The 21,195-nt window shown below is 42.0% G+C and overlaps 1 protein-coding gene across 1 annotated transcript in view; it reads right to left on the bottom strand.

Moving 5' to 3' along the window:
• Positions 1 to 2,133: 2,133 nt before the first annotated feature.
• The window catches only part of LOC133542142 (potassium channel subfamily K member 2-like), a 70,353-nt gene continuing 51,291 nt past the window's right edge, over positions 2,134 to 21,195 (bottom strand). The window contains exons 5-7 of the mRNA XM_061886005.1: positions 19,262 to 19,457; positions 10,793 to 10,935; positions 2,134 to 2,679 (exon numbers count right to left, since the gene is read on the bottom strand). Coding sequence (XP_061741989.1) covers positions 2,323 to 2,679; positions 10,793 to 10,935; positions 19,262 to 19,457 — 696 coding nt within the window. The 3' untranslated portion in view covers positions 2,134 to 2,322. The remainder of the gene's footprint in view (positions 2,680 to 10,792; positions 10,936 to 19,261; positions 19,458 to 21,195) is intronic.

The following is a 21,195-nucleotide window of genomic DNA, read 5'->3' as shown; positions in this document are numbered from 1 at the left end:
ATAAGTAGGTTGTTTGTGGAGTGAATTGGAGCATATTTGAATAAGTAGGAGCATGTCGGCCATGTTTGTGGAATAAGTAGGTGCATGTCGGCCATGTTTGTGGAATAAGTAGGTGCATGTCGGCCAAGTTTGTGGAATAAGTTGGAGCATGTCGGCCATGTTTGGAGTAAATTGGAGCATGTTTGTGAAGTAAGTGGGACCATTTTTGTGGAATAGGTAGGAACGTGTCGGCCATGTTTGTGGAGTGAATTGGAGCATGTTTGTGGAATAATTCGGAGCATGTCGGCCATGTTTGTGGAATAAGTAGGATCATGTCGGCCATGTTTGTGGAATAAGTAGGAGCTTGTCGGCCATGTTTATGGAATAAGTAGGAGCATGTCGGCCATGTTTGTGGAGAAAGTTGGAGCATGTTGGCCATGTTTGTAGAATAGGTTGGAGCATGTCGGCCATGTTTGTGGAATAAGTAGGAGCATGTCGGCCAGTGTCGGTCATGTTTGTGGAGTAAATTGGAGCATGTTTATGAAGTAAGAGCATGTCGGCCATGTTTGTGGAATAAGTAGGAACATGTCGGCCATGTTTGTGGAGTAAATTGGATCATGTTTGTGAAGTAAGTAGGAACATGTCGGCTATGTTTGTGGAATAAGTAGGAGCATGTCGGCCATGTTTGTGGAGTAAATTGGAGCATGTCGGCCATGTTTGTGGAATAAGTGTCGGCCATGTTTGTGGAGTAAATTAGAGCATGTCGGCCATGTTTGTGGAAATAAGTAGGAGCATGTCGGCCACGTTTGTGGAGTCTAATTGGAGCATGTTTGTGAATTAAATAGGAACATGTCGGCTATGTTTGTGGAATAAGTAGGAGCATGTCGGCCATGTTTGTGGAGTAAATTGGAGCATGTCGGCCATGTTTGTGGAATAAGTGTTTGTGGAGTAAATTAGAGCATGTCAGCCATGTTTGTGGAGTAAGTGTCGGTCATGTTTGTGGAATAAGTGTCGGCCATGTTTGTGGAATAAGGGTCAGCCATGTTTGTGGAGTAAGTGTCGGTCATGTTTGTGGAATAAGTGTCTGTCATGTTTGTGGAATAAGTGTCGGCCATGTTTGTGGAATAAGTGTCGGTCATGTTTGTGGAGTAAGTGTCGGTCATGTCTGTGGAATAAGTGTCGGTCATGTTTGTGGAATAAGTGTCGGTCATGTCTGTGGAATAAGTGTCGGTCATGTTTGTGGAATAAGTGTCGGCCATGTTTGTGGAATAAGTGTCGGCCATGTTTGTGGAGTAAGTGTCGGTCATGTCTGTGGAATAAGTGTCGGTCATGTTTGTGGAATAAGTGTCGGCCATGTTTGTGGAATAAGTAGGAGGATGTTGTCTGACTGGCACCCAAATATTTATCGACTGATCACTGGAAAAAAAATGCCCTTCTAAAAAAAGAGTTTTAAAAATTAATACAAGTTTTTTTGCTTGTGATGAGCAAAAAAAAAAAAAAAAAACTGCCAATGGAACAAGTCCATATTGTCTCTGTAAGAATTCCTGCGATAACATTGTTATATTTCATCTTTAAAAACACAAAAGTGATCAGTTTGAATGTGTTATTATTTATACTTACTTGTGAAGGTTTTTGTCTTATAACTCACTGGCGATGCTCAAAAGCTGTATTTATTTTTATTTTCCTAAAAACAAGTTTTTGTGTCTCGCTGAAAATGACTATTTAGGGGATTGTTTTTAGAAATATATACAGTACAGGTCACCCCTTCTCTTTTCAATGCATTTTCCTTATTTTCATGACTATTTACATTGTAGATTGTCACATGCAAACTATGAATGAACACATGAGGAGTTATGTACTTAACATAAAAAAGGTGAAATAACTGACATGTTTTATATTCTAGTTTCTTCAAAATAGCCACCCTTTTCTCCGATTACTGCTTTGCACACTCTTGGCATTCTCTTCATGGGCTTGAAATGAAAACCATTTCAGGTACCTCTTGAAGCTCTTGGAATGCTTATAATGTGCTAAACAGTTATCAGAACAAAGGGTGGCTATTTTGAAGAAACTAAAATATGAAACATGTTTTCAGTTATTTATGTGTTCATTCATAGTTTGGATGTGACTATCAACAATGTAAATAGCATAGCAGCATGTCCACCATTTTTGTGGAGGACGTTTTCAGGACGTTGGTCATTTTTCATCACTCCTTACTAAATTCTAATGAGAAGACGGTGACGGTGATGACCATGTTGGCACAGACATGATGGATTTATGTTGAAGACAACCTGAAAGTTCAGTCTAAACAAAACGTGCATCCAAATGTTGGACTGTTTTTGTTCCTCATTTGGGGTTGTCACTGACTCCAATATCCCGCCTGTCGGCAAAATCCGGGCTGAGGCCGTTCAGGAAGAGGCTGCCGTTCCTGGTCAGGGCCCCCGGCACGGGGCCGAGGGAGAGAGTCAAGTTGGCGTACGCCTCCCTGTCCTCGCCCAGGTTGGCCGACAATGTCCGCTTGCCCGGCGTCATCTGCTGGTTCATGGAGGCGTTGATGCCGAGCTCGGACGACAGTTTGCGCTTAATAGACGCGGCGCGTTGGAACCTGTCATAGATGTCCACGCTGAGTCTCCTCCGGGTCTCTTTGAACTCCGCAGACACGTTCGCCGTCCACTCTGCGGCGTGGGCGCGAAACTCACCGACCTGGAGCGACAGATTGAAGAATTTAGCATGACGTCATACAAAGAAGTTACCTTATAGCAGTGTGTCGGGAGGGGGAGATGTGGCCAGCGCGCTTGCAGGAGCAAAGGTCATCGCCGCTGTCGCCCTGCGCTCGGGATCTTTCTGTGTGGAGTTTGCATGTTATTCCCGAGATAGGCTACAGCGACCCCAAAGAGAATAAGCGGTAGAAAATGGATGGATGGACAATTAATAAGATTCTTTTTTTTTTTTAATTAGTATTATGACTGAGACCCTTCTGGGTCCCTGAGACCAAACTTGAGGGTAGCCTGAAAGGTTAAACAAATATATTAAATGTACTGTATTGGCTTTGAAGACCCAGGATAGACCAGGGGTTAAGACTCCTGACTCAGAATGAAAGGTACTCGGCAGCACGGTGAAAACAGGGGTTAGTGCATGTGGCTCACAATACAAAGGTCCTTAGTTCAATTCCGGGCTCGGGATATTTCTGTGGTGTGGAGTTTGCATGTTCTCCCCGTGAATGCGCGGGTTCCCTCCGGCTTCCTCCCACCTCCAAAGACATGCACCTGGGGATAGGCCCCCCCCACCTCCAAATACATGCACCTGGGGATAAGCCCCTCCCACCTCCAAAGACATGCACCTGGGGATAGGCCCCTCCCACCTCCAAAGACATGCACCTGGGGATAGGCCCCTCCCGCCTCCAAAGACATGCACCTGGGGATAGGCCCCTCCCGCCTCCAAAGACATGCACCTGGGGATAGTTCCCTCCCACCTCCAAAGACCTGCACCTGGGGATAGGTTGATTGGCAACACTAAATGGTCCCTAGTGTGTGAATGTTGTCTGTATATTTGTGTTGGTCCTGTGATGAGGTGGTGACTTGTCCAGGGTGTACACCACCTTCCGCCCAAATGGAGCCGAGATAGGCTACAGCGATCCCAAAGAGAACAACCGGTAGAAAATGGATGGATGGACAATTAATAACATTCTTTTTTTTTAAATTATTATTATGACTGAGACCCTTCTGGGTCCTTGAGACCAAACTTGAGGGTAGCCTGAAAGGTTAAACAAATATATTAAATGTACTGTATTGGCTTTGAAGACCCAGGATAGACCAGGGGTTAAGACTCCTGACTCAGAATGAAAGGTACTCGGCAGCACGGTGAAAACAGGGGTTAGTGCATGTGCCTCACAATACAAAGGTCCTGAGTTCAGTTCCGGGCTCGGGATATTTCTGTGTGGAGTTTGCATGTTTTCCCCGTGAATGCGTGGGTTCCCTCCGGCTTCCTCCCACCTCCAAAGACATGCAACTGGGGATAGGCCCCTCCCACCTCCAAAGACATGCACCTGGGGATAGGCCCTTCCCACCTCCAAAGACATGCAACTGGGGATAGGCCCCTCCCACCTCCAAAGACATGCACCTGGGGATAAGCCCCTCCCACCTCCAAAGACATGCACCTGGGGATAGGCCCCTCCCACCTCCAAAGACATGCACCTGGGGATAGGCCCCTCCCACCTCCAAAGACCTGCACCTGTGGATAGGCCCCTCCCACCTCCAAAGACATGCACCTGGGGATAAGTTGATTGGCAACACTAAATGGTCCCTAGTGTGTGAATGTTGTCTGTCTATCTGTGATGGCCCTGTGATGAGGTGGGGACTTGTACAGGCTGTACCCCGCCTTCCGCCCGAATAGAGCCGAAATAGGCTCCGGCAACCCCCCGCGGTAGAAAATGGATGGATTATCGCATCCATGGCTGCATTTGATATGATAGTCCCTGACAGGGATGGGTGGGAGAAAAAAAACAACAATATTGATTGTCACCTTGCATCGGGTCTCTCTGGGCTGTTTGTTTATTCATGAGGCTGTGAAGTGCGTGCTTGGTTAAAGCTGCAGTGCATTTAAGCGAGAACGTATGTTTCTCTGTAACACACACACACGAACACACACACACACACACACACTCACAACAGTGCACTTCCGCCTCCTCTTTCTCACTTCCACAGTCTGTTTGCCCATCTTGCAAATCTTTTAAGTCCCTGCAGTATTCCCAGTATGTGCTGTACTCCACCCTAATTGTCTGCTCTTTTCCCAGTGGCTTGTAGTGTAGAGAGTAAAATAAGTCCATTAAGACAACACGTGTCTATGGTTGATGCAAGAGGGAGCCGGCGTGTGCGCTCTCTAACCAGTTTACATGCAATTGAATAATGAAGCTGACGGATGATTATTCTGTTTATCCGGTGAGGGAAAGGCACACGTCGACAAAGGCTCCTCCAACGTGCAACTAAAAAGCAACGTTATGGAATAACTGCACACCATCTGGCAACTTGGACCTTCTTGCATGAATAAAACACAGTTCAGATTAATTTGTGTGTTTGTGACAGCTGTGATGATTGACAGTCAGACTGGGATGAGTTAGGGAATGTTACGTTGTCACATTACGAGAAATCTCTTCGTATTACGAATTGACTTTTACCTTGATATATTATTAGAGATGTCCAATAATGGCTTTTTTGCCGATATTCGATATTTTCCAATTCTTAATTACCGATAACGATGCATACAGTTGTGGAATGAACACATTATTATGCCTCATGTATGTGAAAAATAGTGGCTTTTAAAGGCCTACTGAAAGCCACTACTATCGACCACACAGTCTGATAGTTTATATATCAATGATGAAATATTAACATTGCAACACATGCCAATACGGCCGGTTTAGTTGACTAAATTGCAATTTTAAATTTCCCGCGGAGTTTCTTGTTGAAAACGTTGCGGAATGATGACCAGTTTGTTGCATTTGTTTAATGTGGACATGCTGGGGTTGTATATAATAAACAATTTTCTTTCAGTTACATATTTTAGTTGTACTGTTGTAATGAATATTATTGTCTTTAAGAGTCCACGTGTGTTTGCTCAGTTCTGTGGACTTCCTGAGTTGGGGCCTACGGAATGATGCTGTGTGGTTGTTATAACGGGTTTTAAAGGTGTTTTCTGTCTCTATGTTTGAGATGTCCTTGTGCACACCTGGGCAAATGAAGGCCCGGGGGCCACATGCGGCCCGTTTAAGCGTTTCAATCTGGCCCGCCGGACATTCCCAAATATTTTTTTAGATCTTTAGGATGGAAAGTGTAGCTGCCATTATGATGTGCACTCATGTTTTCTAACGGCCGTAAGTCTTCAACTATACTAAGCATTTCAATCGTTGGAATCTGGGCTTTTGCATGATATACTAGTTACTGTGGTCATCTAATTAGTTACTATGGTCATCTAATTAGTTACTATGGTCATCTAATTAGTTACTATGGTCATCTAATTAGTTACTATGGTCGTCTAATTAGTTACTATGGTCATCTAATTAGTTACTATGGTCATCAAATTATTTACTATGGTCATCTAATTAGTTACTATGGTCGTCTAATTAGTCACCATGGTTATCTAATTAGTTACTATGGTGACATAATTAGTTACTATGGTCGTCTAAATAGTTACTGTGGTCAACTAATTAGTTACTATGGTTGTTTAATTAGTTACCATGGTCGTCTAATTAGTTACTATGGTTGTGTAATTAGTTACTATGGTCAATCTAATTAGTTAATATGGTCATCAAATTATTTACTATGGTCATCTAATTAGTTACTATGGTCGTCTAATTAGTCACCATGGTTATCTAATTAGTTACTATGGTCATCTAATTAGTTACTATGGTCGTCTAATTAGTCACCATGGTTATCTAATTAGTTACTATGGTGAAATAATTAGTTACTATGGTCGTCTAAATAGTTACTGTGGTCAACTAATTAGTTACTATGGTTGTTTAATTAGTTACCAAGGTTGTCTAATTAGTTACTATGGTCATCTAATTAGTTAATATGGTCAACTAATTAGTTACTATGGTCAACTAATTGGTTACTAGGGTCAACTAATTCGTTACTATGGTTTTTACCCTTCGCGTTCATATTTTACTGTTAGTTGCATTTTTGTTGCGTTTCGCTTGATTGTAAAATACAGTATGTGGATGGAGAGGGGGTGTGACATTCATATGTTGTAGTGAAGTGAATTATATTTATATAGGGCTTTTCTCAAGTGACTCACAGCGCTTTACAGAGTGACACCCAATATCTAAGTTACATTTAAACCAGTGTGGGTGGCACTGGGAGCAGGTGGGTAAAGCGTCTTGCCCAAGGACACAACAGCAGTAACTAGGATGGCACAAGCGGGAATCGAACCTGCAACCCTCAAGTTGCTGGCACAGCCACTCTACCAACCGAGCTATGCCGCCCCAAATATATATATACGCTATATTGTAAATATTCAGTGTTTTATCCTTCATAGTTAATAACGTAAATCCCACATTATTGTCATGTACTTTCTGGGTGTCTCTTTCAGTAGAACATTTTAAATTCAATTCTGTTTTTTAAGGCGGTCTGTCATAACGTTTTTAACCTTCAATCAGAAATTATTGTGAGGTTTTGTATTAGGGTTCCTAGACACAAAATTTTCTCTAAATTTGGCCCCCGGGTGTAAATAATTGCCCAGGCTTGTCCTTGCGGGTGATGCTGGCTTGGTAAACAACTGATGTTTTTAAACAGTTTCTGTTAAGTAGGCAGTTCAGGCTTTGTCAGCAATTGCAGCTGTCTATGGAGTTAAAGTCGTTAACTGTTGCTTGTCTGTGTGTGCTCGGAATCTTTTTGTTGTGTGAGTCAATGGTTTGTATGCAGCTGTAGCTGTCAAGGTGATTACTGTTGAATATCTTCCTGAGTACGACTATGTTTTTTGGGGAAGTGCTTGGCAATCATTGCAAGAAATTTGTGTCCGATATTCATGCTGACATTTTTGCTGAATGGGGGGGGTTATACCAAAGTATATTGTCCCGTTTCCTGGTTTTTCTCATTTCAGTTGCTGGTGGGTCGTGATGAAGGGTGTATTGGTATCCACTTTCCTTGAGTGCTTTTTGCTACGGAGGTGTTGCTTGGTTGAATGATTCCCTGACTGATGACAGGGCTGACAGTCTCCTCTGAGATGTTCCCGGTTGTGACAGGCGGGCGGTTGCTGTCATGGTGTACATATTGTAATGTGGTGTCGGGTTTGGTAAATGGCCGGTATGTGTTGTTACATCCAGGAAGTTTACACTGTTTTTTCCTGACCTAACGTATATTCCGCTCTACCCCCGTACTGAGCACGGTATAACGGACAAACCACAGAAACCTCCACTAATATACCGTATTTCCTTGAATTGCCGCCGGGGCGCTAATTAATTAAAAACCTCTTCTCACTCCGGCACTTACCAAAGGCATGCTGTAAAATTAAGCATGCGCTAATTATTTTAAAAACCTCTTCTCACTCCGGCACTTACCAAATGCATGCAGTAAACATTTGCGTGTGATGTAAGGATACCATCATGAAAAGCACATTTAATTAAAAAAACGTCACTATGGTCTTACCTTTACTTATAAATATAGTCCATGCCAGCTCCTTCTGATCAAAAGCATCGATAACTTGTTTATGGAAGTCTTCCTTATCTTTCTTCAGTTTTAAAAGTCTCTGTCTCGATGGAGATCTTCCTTTATTACTGTACCTCCTACAGCACATATCACGTCACTCATTTCACTTCTTCTGCAGCCGAGTAGTCGCAAGAAGGATCACTAGCGCCCTCTATCACCAGGAGGCGGGAGTCATTTAATGACTCAGCTACGGTATTGTGACGGTCTCAAGCCGTCGTCTTGTGGGTTCCCAGGACCACCAAGGAAGGACATGGCTTGAGCAGTTTAACTTTGTTCATTTTTCAATAAAACCTCAGTCCAGGTCGTTCTTCCGCTACTCCTCTCCGCTCGCTCGCTGTCTCCTCGCCGCCATCTTGGGCTGTCCAGTGTGCCCTGCCTGTCTGTCGGACCGTCGGCTACACAAGTATATTAATAAAACATAGCTGCTTACTGTTCTTTTTAGCATACAATATCTTGGACTTTAAATCCTACTAAATAGCTCTTAATCTTCTTCCCTTTATGCGATTTCAAATTACCAGTATTGAAATAAGCCTCCTCCATTTTGAAAATGATGACAGGGGAAGTGTCACTCGTGACATGACGAGTTTGACCCGGCGGAAATTCTAGGCCTATGCTAATTATTTGGCGAAACGAGTTTGACCCGGCGGAAATACTAAGCATGTGCTAATTATTTTGCAAAGCGAACTTGACGCGGCAGTAATTCAAGGCAGGCGCATACTATATATCCGGCGGCAATTTAAGGAAATACGGTATATAAATATACTGACCCTAAACTCCCTGTATGATCAGTGTCAGAACTTGGTCCGCATTGCCGGCAGTAAGTCGGACACGTTTCCAGTGAGGGTTGGACTCCGCCAAGGCTGCCCTTTGTCACCGATTCTGTTCATAACTTTTATGGACAGAATTTCTAGGCGCAGTCAAGGTGTTGAGGGGATCCGGTTTGGTGGCTGCAGGATTAGGTCTCTGCTTTTTGTGATGTGGTCCTGATGGCTTCATCTGGCTAGGATCTTCAGCTCTCACTGGATCGGTTCGCAGCCGAGTGTGAAGCGACCGGGATGAGAATCAGCACCTCCAAGTCCGAGTCCATGGTTCCCGCCCGCAAAAGGGTGGAGTGCCATCTCCGAGTTGGGGAGGAGATCTTGCCCCAAGTGGAGGAGTTCATGTAATTAGTCGTCTTGATCACGAGTGGGGGAAGAGTGGATGGTGAGATCGACAGGCGGATCGGTGCGGCGTCTTCAGTAATGCGGATGCTGTATCGATCCGTTGTGGTGAAGAAGGAGCTGAGCCGGAAGGCAAAGCTCTCAATTTACCGCTCGATCTACGTTCCCATTGTCCCCTATGATCATGAGCTTTGGGTTATGACTGAAAGGACTAGATCACGGGTACAAGCGGCCCAAATGAGTTTCCTCCGCCGGGTGGCGGGTCTCTCCCTTAGAGATAGGGTGAGAATCTCTGTCATCCGGGAGGAACTCAAAGTAAAGCCGCTGCTCCTTCACATGGAGAGGAGCCAGATGAGGTGGTTCGGGCATCTGGTCAACGCCTACCTAGAGAGGTGTTTAGGGCACGTCCGACCGGCAGGAGGCCACGGGAAAGACCCGAGACACGTTGGGAAGACTATGTCTCCCGGCTGGCCATGGAACGCCTCGGGATCCCCCGGGAGGAGCTGGACGAAGTAGCTGGGGAGAGGGAAGTCTGGGCTACTCTGCTTAGGCTGCTGCCCCTGCGACCCGACCTCGGATAAGCGGAAGAAAATGGATTTATATATATATATATATATATATATATATATATATATATACTAAAGCATCTTCTACAATTTGAGTCTTAAATATTTTCAAGCATAAAATAGCTAAAAGAACTAAGAACATCAATAGTACAGATGTAATGGCCTCAAGAGGAGACTAAACCAATCATAGTGTGCTATTCAGTATCGTGACTACTGATTGGCTCAGCCTCAGGCAGTATTACTACTGTATATCGGATTAAAAGAGCGTAAAGGTGATTATAGGGTTTTATTTCCTCTCCAGAGGGCTCTCACAATGTTGAAAAACCTATTTAGAAGGTAGTCAACAGCTTTTTTTATGCTGTAGCTATGAAAATATTTGATTCAAAATTAACGATTGGCGTAAATTTATGTCATATACCAGTTAACAGCGACAAACCAGGGACGACTGTAGTAAAATGTATAGAAATAAAATGTTTGCAAAGAAAAAGTAATATAGGAGAAATAGTCATACCAAGTGAAGTGATTTATTTTTATATAGCGCTTTTCTCCAGTGACTTAAAACGCTTTACATAGTGAAACCCGTTACGTTTAAAGCAGTGTGGGTGGGTAAAGTGAGGAGGACGGCGGAAGCGGGGATCGAACCTGGAACCCTCAAGTTGCTGGCACGGCCGCTCCACCAACCGAGCCCCACAGGTCAGTTGAATGTTTTAATGGTATTTGTTCGTAACAGTACAGTACTTAAAATGTCAATATTTTTGAGTTTTGACAGATGATGTCATTAAAACCTGATTGTGTTGTTGAACAATTGTAAGTGTAGACCGCCGGTGGGATACATTGTGGCTATTTACGACCATCCATTTATTAGCAAAGTCCGTTTTTTCCCCCCTACCTCCTCTTTAGTTTTCTTGGAGATGACTCGAAACCAGTCTCCGATCATGCTGAGGACGGCGGCGAAATAGGCCAGGCCCACCAGGATCCAGAACCACACCACAGGCTTGTAGTACTTCAGGTACTCTGGACTCTCCGACCCACCTGCAGAATCACAGCACACCAGACGTAAGTCCGTGTTTCGTTTAAACAGCTCTGATTATCCGTCCATTAAGACGTCGGCCACTGGAGTGACTCACCGACAATGACGCAAAGGTCGAGATTTAATGTATCCCAAAGCGACCGACTCCATGTTTAGTTAGAAGGGAGCATAACGCCCTGATTAGTTTACTTCCAACTGTCCGTGTTCGCACAGATGCTGCCTGCCCTCTAATCAATAATCATTAGGAAATCATTGGAAAGTGAGCTTTGCAATGATTTGGTAGTCACAACTACCGAGTGGGGAAAAACCCAAACAGCAAAAGTTATTCACTGAGAAATAGTTGCATTTTTGTATAATTTTATGGATGGGAAACATTTTGTAACATTAAACTACCGTATTTTCCGGACCATAGGGCGCACCGGGTTATAGGGCGCACTGCCAATTATCAGAATCAGAATTACTTTATCAATCCCTGAGGGAAAATTAAAATTTTCAGCACAATCCCATTCAAGATCAGACAAACATTACTGGGAGACAGAACAGGATCAAACATTACTGGGAGACAGAACAGGATCAAACATTACAGGGAGACAGAACAGGATCAAACATTACAAAGAGACAGAACAGGATCAAACATTACAAAGAGACAGAACAGGATCAAACATTACAGGGAGACAGAACAGGACCAAACATTCGGGGAAACAGAACAGTATCAAACATTACAGGGAGACAGAACAGGACCAAACATTACAGGGAGACAGAACAGGTTCAAACATTACAGGGAGACTGAACAGGATCAAACATTACAGGGAGACAGAACAGGATCAAACATTACAGGGAGACAGAACAGGATCAAACATTACAGGGAGACAGAACAGGATCAAACATTACAAAGAGACTGAACAGGATCAAACATTACAGGGAGACAGAACAGTATCAAACATTCGAGGAAACAGAACAGGATCAAACATTACAAGGAGACAGAACGGAAACATTACAGGGAGACTGAACAGGATCAGACATTACAGGGAGACTGAACAGGATCAAACATTACAGGAAGACAGAACAGGATCAAACATTCAGGGAGACAGAACAGGATCAAACATTCAGGGAGACAGAACAGGATCAAACAATACAGGCAGACAGAACAGGATCAATCATTACAGGGAGACAGAACAGGATCAAACATTACAGGGAGACGGAACAGGATCAAAAATTACAGGGAGACAGAAAAAGGATCAAAAATTACAGGGAGACAGAACAGGATCAAACATTCCAGGAAACAGAACAAGATCAAACATGACAGGGAGACGGAACAGGATCAAACATTACAGGGAGACAGAACAGGATCAAACATTACAGGGGGACAGAACAGGATCAAACATTCCAGGAAACAGAACAGGATCAAACATTACAAGGAGACAGAGCAGGAACAAACATTACAGGGAGACTGAACAGGATCAGACATTACAGGGAGACAGAACAGGATCAAACATTACAGGAAGACAGAACAGGATCAAACATTCAGGGGGACAGAACAGGTTCAAACATTACAGGGAGACGGAACAGGATCAGACATTACAGTGAGACGGAACAGGATCAAACATTACAGGGAGACAGCAAGATCAAACATGACAGGGAGACGGAACAGGATCAAACATTACAGGGAGACAGAACAGGATCAAACATTACAGGGAGACAGAACAGGATCAAACATTCCAGGGAGACTGAACAGGATCAGACATTACAGGGAGACAGAACAGGATCAGACATTACAGGGAGACAGAACAGGATCAAACATTACAGGAAGACAGAACAGGATCAAACATTCAGGGGGACAGAACAGGTTCAAACATTACAGGGAGACGGAACAGGATCAGACATTACAGTGAGACGGAACAGGATCCAACATTACAGGGAGACAGCAAGATCAAACATTACAGGGAGACGGAACAGGATCAAACATTACAAATAGACAGAACAGGATCAAACATTACAGGGAGACGGAACATGATCAAACATTACAAAGAAAATGAACAGGTTCAAACATTACAGGGAGACTGAACAGGATCAACATTACAGGGAGACTGAACAGGATCAACATTACAGGGAGACTGAACAGGATCAAACATTACAGGGAGACGGAACAGGATCAAACATTACAGGGAGACGGAACAGGATCAAACATTATAGGGTGACGGAACAGGATCAAACATTACGGGGAGACGGAACAGGATCAAACATTACGGGGAGACGGAACAGGATCAAAAATTACAAAGAGAACAGGATCAAACATTACAAAGAGAACAGGATCAAACATTACAAAGAGAACAGGATCAAACATTAGGGGAAACGGAACAGCATCATACTTTACAGGGAAACGGAACAGGATCAAACATTACAAAGAGAACAGGATCAAACATTACAGGGAGACAGAACAGGATCAAACATTCGGGGAAACAGAACAGCATCAAACATTACAAGGAGACGGAACAGCATCATACATTACAAGGAGATGGAAAAGGATCAGACATTACAGGGAGAGGGAACAGGATCAGACATTAGTGGGAGACAGAGCAAGATCCAACATTACAGGGAGACAGAACAGGATCGCTGACGGGTATGAGATGCAGGTAAAAATTGGTCTAAGCTGGGATTGATTAACGTGGACCCCGACTTAAACAAGTTGAAAAACTTACTGGGGTGTTAGCATTTAGTGGTCAATTGTACGGAATATGTACTGTACTGTGCAATCTACTAATACAAGTTTCAATCAAAACAAAAAAAGGGTCTATTCAGGTCTTTTTTCATACAAAAGGCTCCCCGGATTATAGGGCGCATTAAATGGGTCATATTATTATAATTTTTTTCTAAATTGAAAACACTTCCTTGTGGTCTACATTATTTTGCATAATATTGCATAAAAAAACGGCAGATAATACGTCTTACCTTATACACACACCATAATAATACTGGTATGTTGAAGCACAGTACAATCCATCAAGCGGTGTGGCTTCATAGCTTACCAAAGTCGCACTAAAACATTTTGATACATTTTTGAGCGCCGTATGTAATGTTCTATATTCTCAATGGAACATTAAAAGTTTTGGTGTTGTTTACTGCCATCATATTGCAGTCTACACATATCTCTTATGTGTGACTGCCATCTACTGGTCACACTTATCATTACACCACATACCAAATAAAATTGCTTTGAGGTCAGTAAGCACAACCAGAATTATTCCGTACATTAGGCGCACCGGGTTATAAGGCAGCGTCTTCTCCTCGTCATCATTGTTGTAGCGGTGTAGCGTGCAAGGACGGGAGTGGAAGAAGTGTCGAAAGATGGCGCTAACTGTTTTAATGACATTTAGACTTCAATCAATAACGGCGCAGCATCTCCTCATCCGGAAACAACAACAAGGTGTCCCGTGAAAAACCGTCCGACTGGAATTTTCTAATAACTAAAGTTCCTTGGGTGAATAATGTCAACTCACTACACCGGTATGTTTTAGTGCTTTCATGGCGAGTTTACTGACAGATATGAGAAAGAACTTTAAACTACTTTATATTAGAACAGCGGAGGATGAATGTCCCATAACAAGAAGAAAGAGAAAAAGAAGAGACTTATCGACTACATTTTCATGACTTATGCAGATCCCAAATACAGATCAGCAGGTACCAGAAGGTTAAAAAAGTTGGTTTTGCATAATATTGTGAAACAAAACCCCAGATAATACTGTATGTCTGCTAATAGGTGACATTTTGCTGTCCTTATACACACACACCATAAAAATACTCCTATGTTTGATGTGCCTACAATCCATCATAGCTTACCAAAGTCCTACTATAAACATTTTGACAGAGTTTTGAGCGCCGTGTGTAATGTCATCGTGACATGCTAACCCAACCATTGTTCGGAGATTTTTTAAATAAATTGTTTTAGTTCCTCGTTTATTTTTCCCCCGTTGTTTCTTTCGCTGAATTAGTGCAATGCGAACGTATATCCACATTCTCAGGCCTTTTTCGATGAATTGTTTTAGAATGTGGGGGGGCGGCGTAGCTCGGTTGGGAGAGTGGCCGTGCCAGCAACTTGAGGGTTCCAGGTTCGATTCCCTCTTCAGCCATCCTAGTCACTGCCGTTGTGTCCTTGGGCAAGACACTTTACCCACCTGCTCCCAGTGCCACCCACACTGTTTTAAATGGAACTTAGATATTTGCTTTCACTATGTAAAGCGCTTTGAGTCACTAGAGAAAAGCGCTATATAAATATAAGTCACTTCACTATTTTTAAAGCTGTGATTGCCAGTGGAATTATTCATTATTTATAGTATTAAGCAATGTCAGCTAAGATGTATCTGAGAGCCAGATGCAGTCATCAAAAGAGCCACATCTGGCTCTCGAGCCATAGGTTCCTTACCCCTGCTGTAGTTGATGCTGCAGCTGTTACATATACTGTAATATTCTACATTATATGATCATATAATATATCAGTATATATCCTAGACCAGGGGTCACCGACCTTTTTGAAAGCAAGAGCTACTTCTTGGGTACTGATTAATGCAAAGGGCTACCAGTTTGATACACACTTAAATAAATTGTATTTCTGTCTGTCATTCCGTCGCACATTTTTTTTCCTTTTACGGAAGGTTTTTTGTAGAGAATAAATGATGAAAAAAAACCACTTGAACGGTTTAAAAGAAGAGAAAACAGGTAAAAAATGAAAATTCAATTTTGAAACATAGTTTATCTTCAATTTTGACTCTTTAAAATTCAAAATTCAGCCGAAAAAAAGAAGAGAAAAACTAGCTAATTCGAATCTTTTTGAAAAAATTTAAAAAATATTTAATGGGACATCTTCAGTAATTTTTCCTGATTAAGATTAATTTTAGAATTTTGATGACATGTTTTAAATAGGTTAAAATCCAATCTGCACTTTGTTAGAATATATAACAAATTGGACCGAGCTATATTTCTAACAAAGACAAATCATTATTTCTTCTAGATTTTCCAGAACAAAAATTTTAAAAGAAATTCAAAAGCTTTTGAAATAAGTCTTAAATTTGATTCTACAGATTTTCTAGATTTGCCAAAATATTTTTTTTAATTTTAAATCATAAGTTTGAAGAAATATTTAACAAATATTCTTCGTCGAAAAAAACAAGAGCTAAAATGAATTAAATTAAAATGTATTTATTATTCTTTACAATTAAATTATTTTTTTTACCTGAATATTGATTTAAATTGTCAGGAAAAAAATCCTAAAATAATTTTTAAGGTTGTATTTTTTCTCTAAAATTGTCTTCCTGAAAGTTATAAGAAGCAAAGTAAAAAAATAAATGAATTTATTTAAACAAGTGAAGACCAAGTCTTTAAAATATTTTCTTCGATTTTCAAATTCTATTTGAGTTTTGTCTCTCTTAGAATTAAAAATGTCGAGCAAAGTGAGACCAGCTTGCTCGTAAATAAATGAAATTTAAAAAATAGAGGCAGCTCCCTGGTAAGTGCTGCTATTTGAGCTATTTTTAGAAACAGCCCAGCGGCCGACTCATCTGGTCCTTACGGGCGACCTGGTGCCCGCGGCACCACATTGGTGACCCCTATACATATATCATGTAAATATATTTTATTTTATATTGTATTCTATTTTGTACCTGCATTGTCCTTTCCATCTTTTCCATCCTTTGTAACTGAGCTACCGTGTGGAACAAATTTCCCTTGTGGATCATTCAAGTTTGTCCAAGTCTAAGGATGAAGATGGAATTTTTGAACCCATGAAAGGATCTACCATATTTTTCGGACTACAAGTCACAGTTTTTTTCATAGTTTGGCCGGGGGTGCGACTTATACTCAGGAGCGACTTATGTGTGAAATTAATAACACATTACCGTAAAATATAAAATATTATTATTTAGATCATTCACGTAAGAGACTAGACCAGGTGTCGGCAACCCTTGGCTCTAGAGCCGCATTGCACTGCCCTGGTAGCTCTCTGGAGCTTTTTCAAAAATGTTTGGAAAATGGAAAAAGATGAGGGGAAAAAACAATTTTTTTGTTTTAATATGGTTTCTGTAGGAGGACAAACATGACACAAACCTCCCTAATTGTTATAAAGCACACTGTTTGTATTAAACATGCTTCACTGATTCGAGTATTTGGCAAGCGCCGTTTTGTCCTACTAATTTTGGCGGTCCTTGAACTCACCCTAGTTTGTTTACATGTATAACTTTCTCCGACTTTCGAGGACATATTTTATGCCACTTCTTTTTCCGTCTCATTTTGTCCACCCAACTTTTAACGTTGTGCATGAATGCACAAAGGTGAGTTTTGTTGATGTTATTGACTTGTGTGGAGTGCTAATCAGACATATTTGGTGACTGCATGACTGCAAGCTAACCGATGCTAACATGCTATTTAGGCTAGCTGTATGTACACATAGCATCATTATGCCTCATTTGTTGGTATATTTGAGCTCATTTAGTTTCCTTTAAGTCCTCATAATTCAATTTATATCTCATGACACACTATCTGTATGTAATATGGCTTTTAATTTTTTGCGGCTCCAGACATTTTTTTTTTTTAAATTTTTGGTCCAATATCATTTTAGGTATCCGACCCCTTGAATAGACGTATAAGATTTCATGGGATTTATGGATTAGGAGTGACAGATAGTTTTTTTTAAAGGTATAGCATGTTCTATATGTTATAGTTATTTGAATGACTCTTACCATAATATGTTAGGTTTACATAGCAGTTGGTTATTTATGCCTCATATAACCTACACTGATTCAGCCTGTTGTTCACTATTTTTTATTTATTTCAAATTGCCTTTCAAATGTATATTCTTGGTGTTGGGTTTTTTCAAATAAAATTTCCCCAAAAAATGCCACTTATACTCCAATGCGACTTACCGTATTTCCTTGAATTGCCGCCGGGTGTATATAGTATGCACCTGCCTAAAATTACTGCCGGGTCAAACTCATTTCGAAAAATAATTAGCACATGCTTAGCATTACCGCCGGATCAAACTCGTTTCGCAAAATATTATTTTTATTAGCGCATGTCTACAATTTCTGCTTGGTCAAACTTGTCACGTCACGAGTGACACTTCACCTGTCATAATTTTCAAAATGGAGGAGGCTGATTTCAATAATTTGAAATCGCATAAAGGGAAGAAGATTAAGAGCTATTCAGTAGGATTCAAGGTCCAAGCTATTGAATATGCTAAAAAGAACAGTAAGCAGCTATGTTTTATTAATATACCGTAGCTGCGTGTGTCAAAAATGAGTCATTAAATGACTCCCACCTCCGGGTGGTAAAGGGCGCTAGTGATCCTTCTTGCGACTTCTCGGCTGCAGAAGAAGTGACAACAAGTGTCGTGATATGTGCTGGGAACGGATATGACGCGGGGGGTGCACGACGGACCTTTTAGGATGTAACACCACTACTCTTATGCTGGCTATGTAAACAACCGGGCTGAAATAAAGCATGTTCCAGTCATAAATACCCAGTGTATTATTTATACAATAACACTTCATGGTGGCAGTGGTGGGATAAAGATATCACCCATGGAGCAGAATGAGAGGGGGAGTTGTCCGAGGATAATTCAGTCGTCGCCCGCACTACACGTATGGAGCCAAGCTAACTGATAGCAACGGTCTGTACATCGGGAGCAACCCAAACGAGAGCGCGCTATGGCTTCACACCTACCAGCAAGAGTGAGCAGCGTGTGTTTTTTTCCCTCTCGCTTGCACTTTTAACATGGAGGATTACATATCTAAAATAAAACACTTTTCTAAACTGGACTTTCAATCGAGGCAGGAGGTAATAAAGGAAGATCTCCATCGAGACAGAGAGACTTTGAAAACTGAAGAAAGATAAGGAAGACTTCTATAAACAAGTTATCGATGCTTTTGATCAGAAGGAGCTGCATGATGGTATCCTTACATCACACTCAAATTTATAAGCGAAGGCCTAAATTTACCGCATGCCTTTGGTAAGCGCCGGAGTGAGAAGAGGTTTTAAAATAATTAGCGCATGCTTGCCTTTACCGCATGCCTTTGGTAAACGGCGGAGTGAGAAGAGGTTTTAAATTAATTAGCGCCTCGGCGGCAATTCAAAGAAATAAGTTTTTTTCCTTCGTCATTATGCATTTTCGGCAGGTGCGACTTATACTCCGTAGCGACTTATACTCGGAAAAATACAGTACTATGAAATAGACGGTGACAACGAAGCAGCACAGTAATCTCAATATTGAGACTTCCTCCTCTTTTTGTCCTATTTTAGTGCATATGGCGAATACAAAAAATCCACGAAAAATCAACGGACCTTTTTCCCCGGCGACAAAGTCTCCAAAACCGATGGTGGTGAGGGTGATGACCACGAAGTAGATGGACTCCAGCGTGCTCCAGCCCTCGATGTGCTTGAAGATGACAGCTGGCAGCGCCACGAAGATGAGACAGCCGAACAGGATGAAGACCAGCGTGGAGATGACGCGGATCTTCGTCTGGCTGACTTTCCACTTCTGTAGAAAAACGTAACGGGAGTCGGTGAGTGGAACACTCGTAAGATATGACTCATAATGAAGATTTAGGACACGTGGAATCGGTGAAGTGAAGTGAATTATATTTATATAGCGCTTTTTCTCTAGTGACTCAAAGCGCTTTACATAGTGAAACCCAATATCTAAGTTACATTCAAACCAGTGTGGGTGGCACCGGGGGCAGGTGGGTAAAGTGTCTTGCCCAAGGACACAACGGCAGTGACTAGGATGGCAGATGCGGGAATGGAACCTGCAACCCTCAAGTTGCTGGCACGGCCGCTCTACCAACCGAGCTAAACAAAAACTGGCTTATCCATCCAGGCAGCATGATAGATTTTAAGAGGGTGTAGCAGCTTCAGAAAAAAAAGGACTTACTAAGCTATAATACAGTTTTTCCCTTAAATTTACTGGTAGAAATCTATTCTTGATACAGTCTTAATGCATACTTGGCAATCCTCCCAATTTTCCCTGGAGACTACCGAATTTCAGTTCCCCTCCCGGGGCAACCATTCTCCCGAATTTCTCCCGATTTCCACCCAGACAACAATATTGGGGGCGGGCCTTAAAAGCACCTGGTCGTCACGTACACTTTTCCTCCATACAAACAGCGCGCTGGCCCAGCCACATATATAAATGCAGCTTTAACACGCACACAAGTGAATGCATGCATACTTGGTCAACAGCCATACAGGTCACACTGAGGGTGGCCGTATAAACAACTTTAACAGTGTTACAAATATGCGCCACACTGTGAACCCACACCAAACAAGAATGACAAACAGATTTTGGGAGAACATCCGCACTGTAACACAACATAAACACAACAGAACAAATACCCAGAACCCCTTGCAGCAATAACTCTCTCGGGACACTACAATATACACCCCCCCCCTAAGATCAAACCCCGCCTGCCCTAACTCAAACCTCTCCCGAATTCGGAGCTCTCAAGGTTGGCAAGTATGTCTTAACGTCACGTTTAGGCATCGTTTTGTGACCCCGAGACGCACAGAAGCTGGCAATGTGCAAGTAAAAACGTACTAGGTTAAAATGTGAACAGATGGCCATGTGCAAAAAAAATCTGACAAAAAGGAAATAAGTCATAATTACAAAAGCAGATGCAGCACATTGCATCAATAACGGGGATGCTAAAGGAATAGCACAAACCGGGAACCTCGTAACACGAACCAACAACCAATGAACCGACCAACTCCAATTTTCACATGCTGTGCTGAACAAGCCTACTGAATACTGATTAGGACCAGCTGCGACCTAAAACCTCGCCAGAAAGCAGTAAGGAAAAGTCAAAAAACTGCCGAAACAGGCTTTACAAAATAAGAACGCAACACAGGAAATAGCACTGAAACAGAGGAACGCTGTCAGGTTCAAACATCAATGACATCTATTAAACAAGACAAGAAACAAGGAAATAGACAGAGACAAAATTCCATTTTGCTCAATTTGAGGAGAAACGTGTCGACCTGTAACATCTTACAGTGTCACCCACGCTCCAACAAGAAAAGGTTCACGTGTCCTCTTTTATTTGGATGTTCCCTGTTTACATATCAAAAGCTGTTTCTAAAGGAATGGGGGATATGTAAACAGCCATTGTTGTCCGTCACATTAACACAAAGAGAAAAAATGCCTCGGGCTTGGACGGGTCCTTGATCGAGTTTGGGCAGGTTTTGGATGACAATAGATAACCCCTCCCGTCTCTTTCCAT

Source organism: Nerophis ophidion, linkage group LG24 (assembly GCF_033978795.1).
Source record: "Nerophis ophidion isolate RoL-2023_Sa linkage group LG24, RoL_Noph_v1.0, whole genome shotgun sequence".
Lineage (NCBI taxonomy): Eukaryota > Metazoa > Chordata > Actinopteri > Syngnathiformes > Syngnathidae > Nerophis > Nerophis ophidion.
The sequence above is the reverse complement of the archived record's forward strand: the minus strand, read 5'-3'. Positions and strand labels throughout refer to the sequence as shown.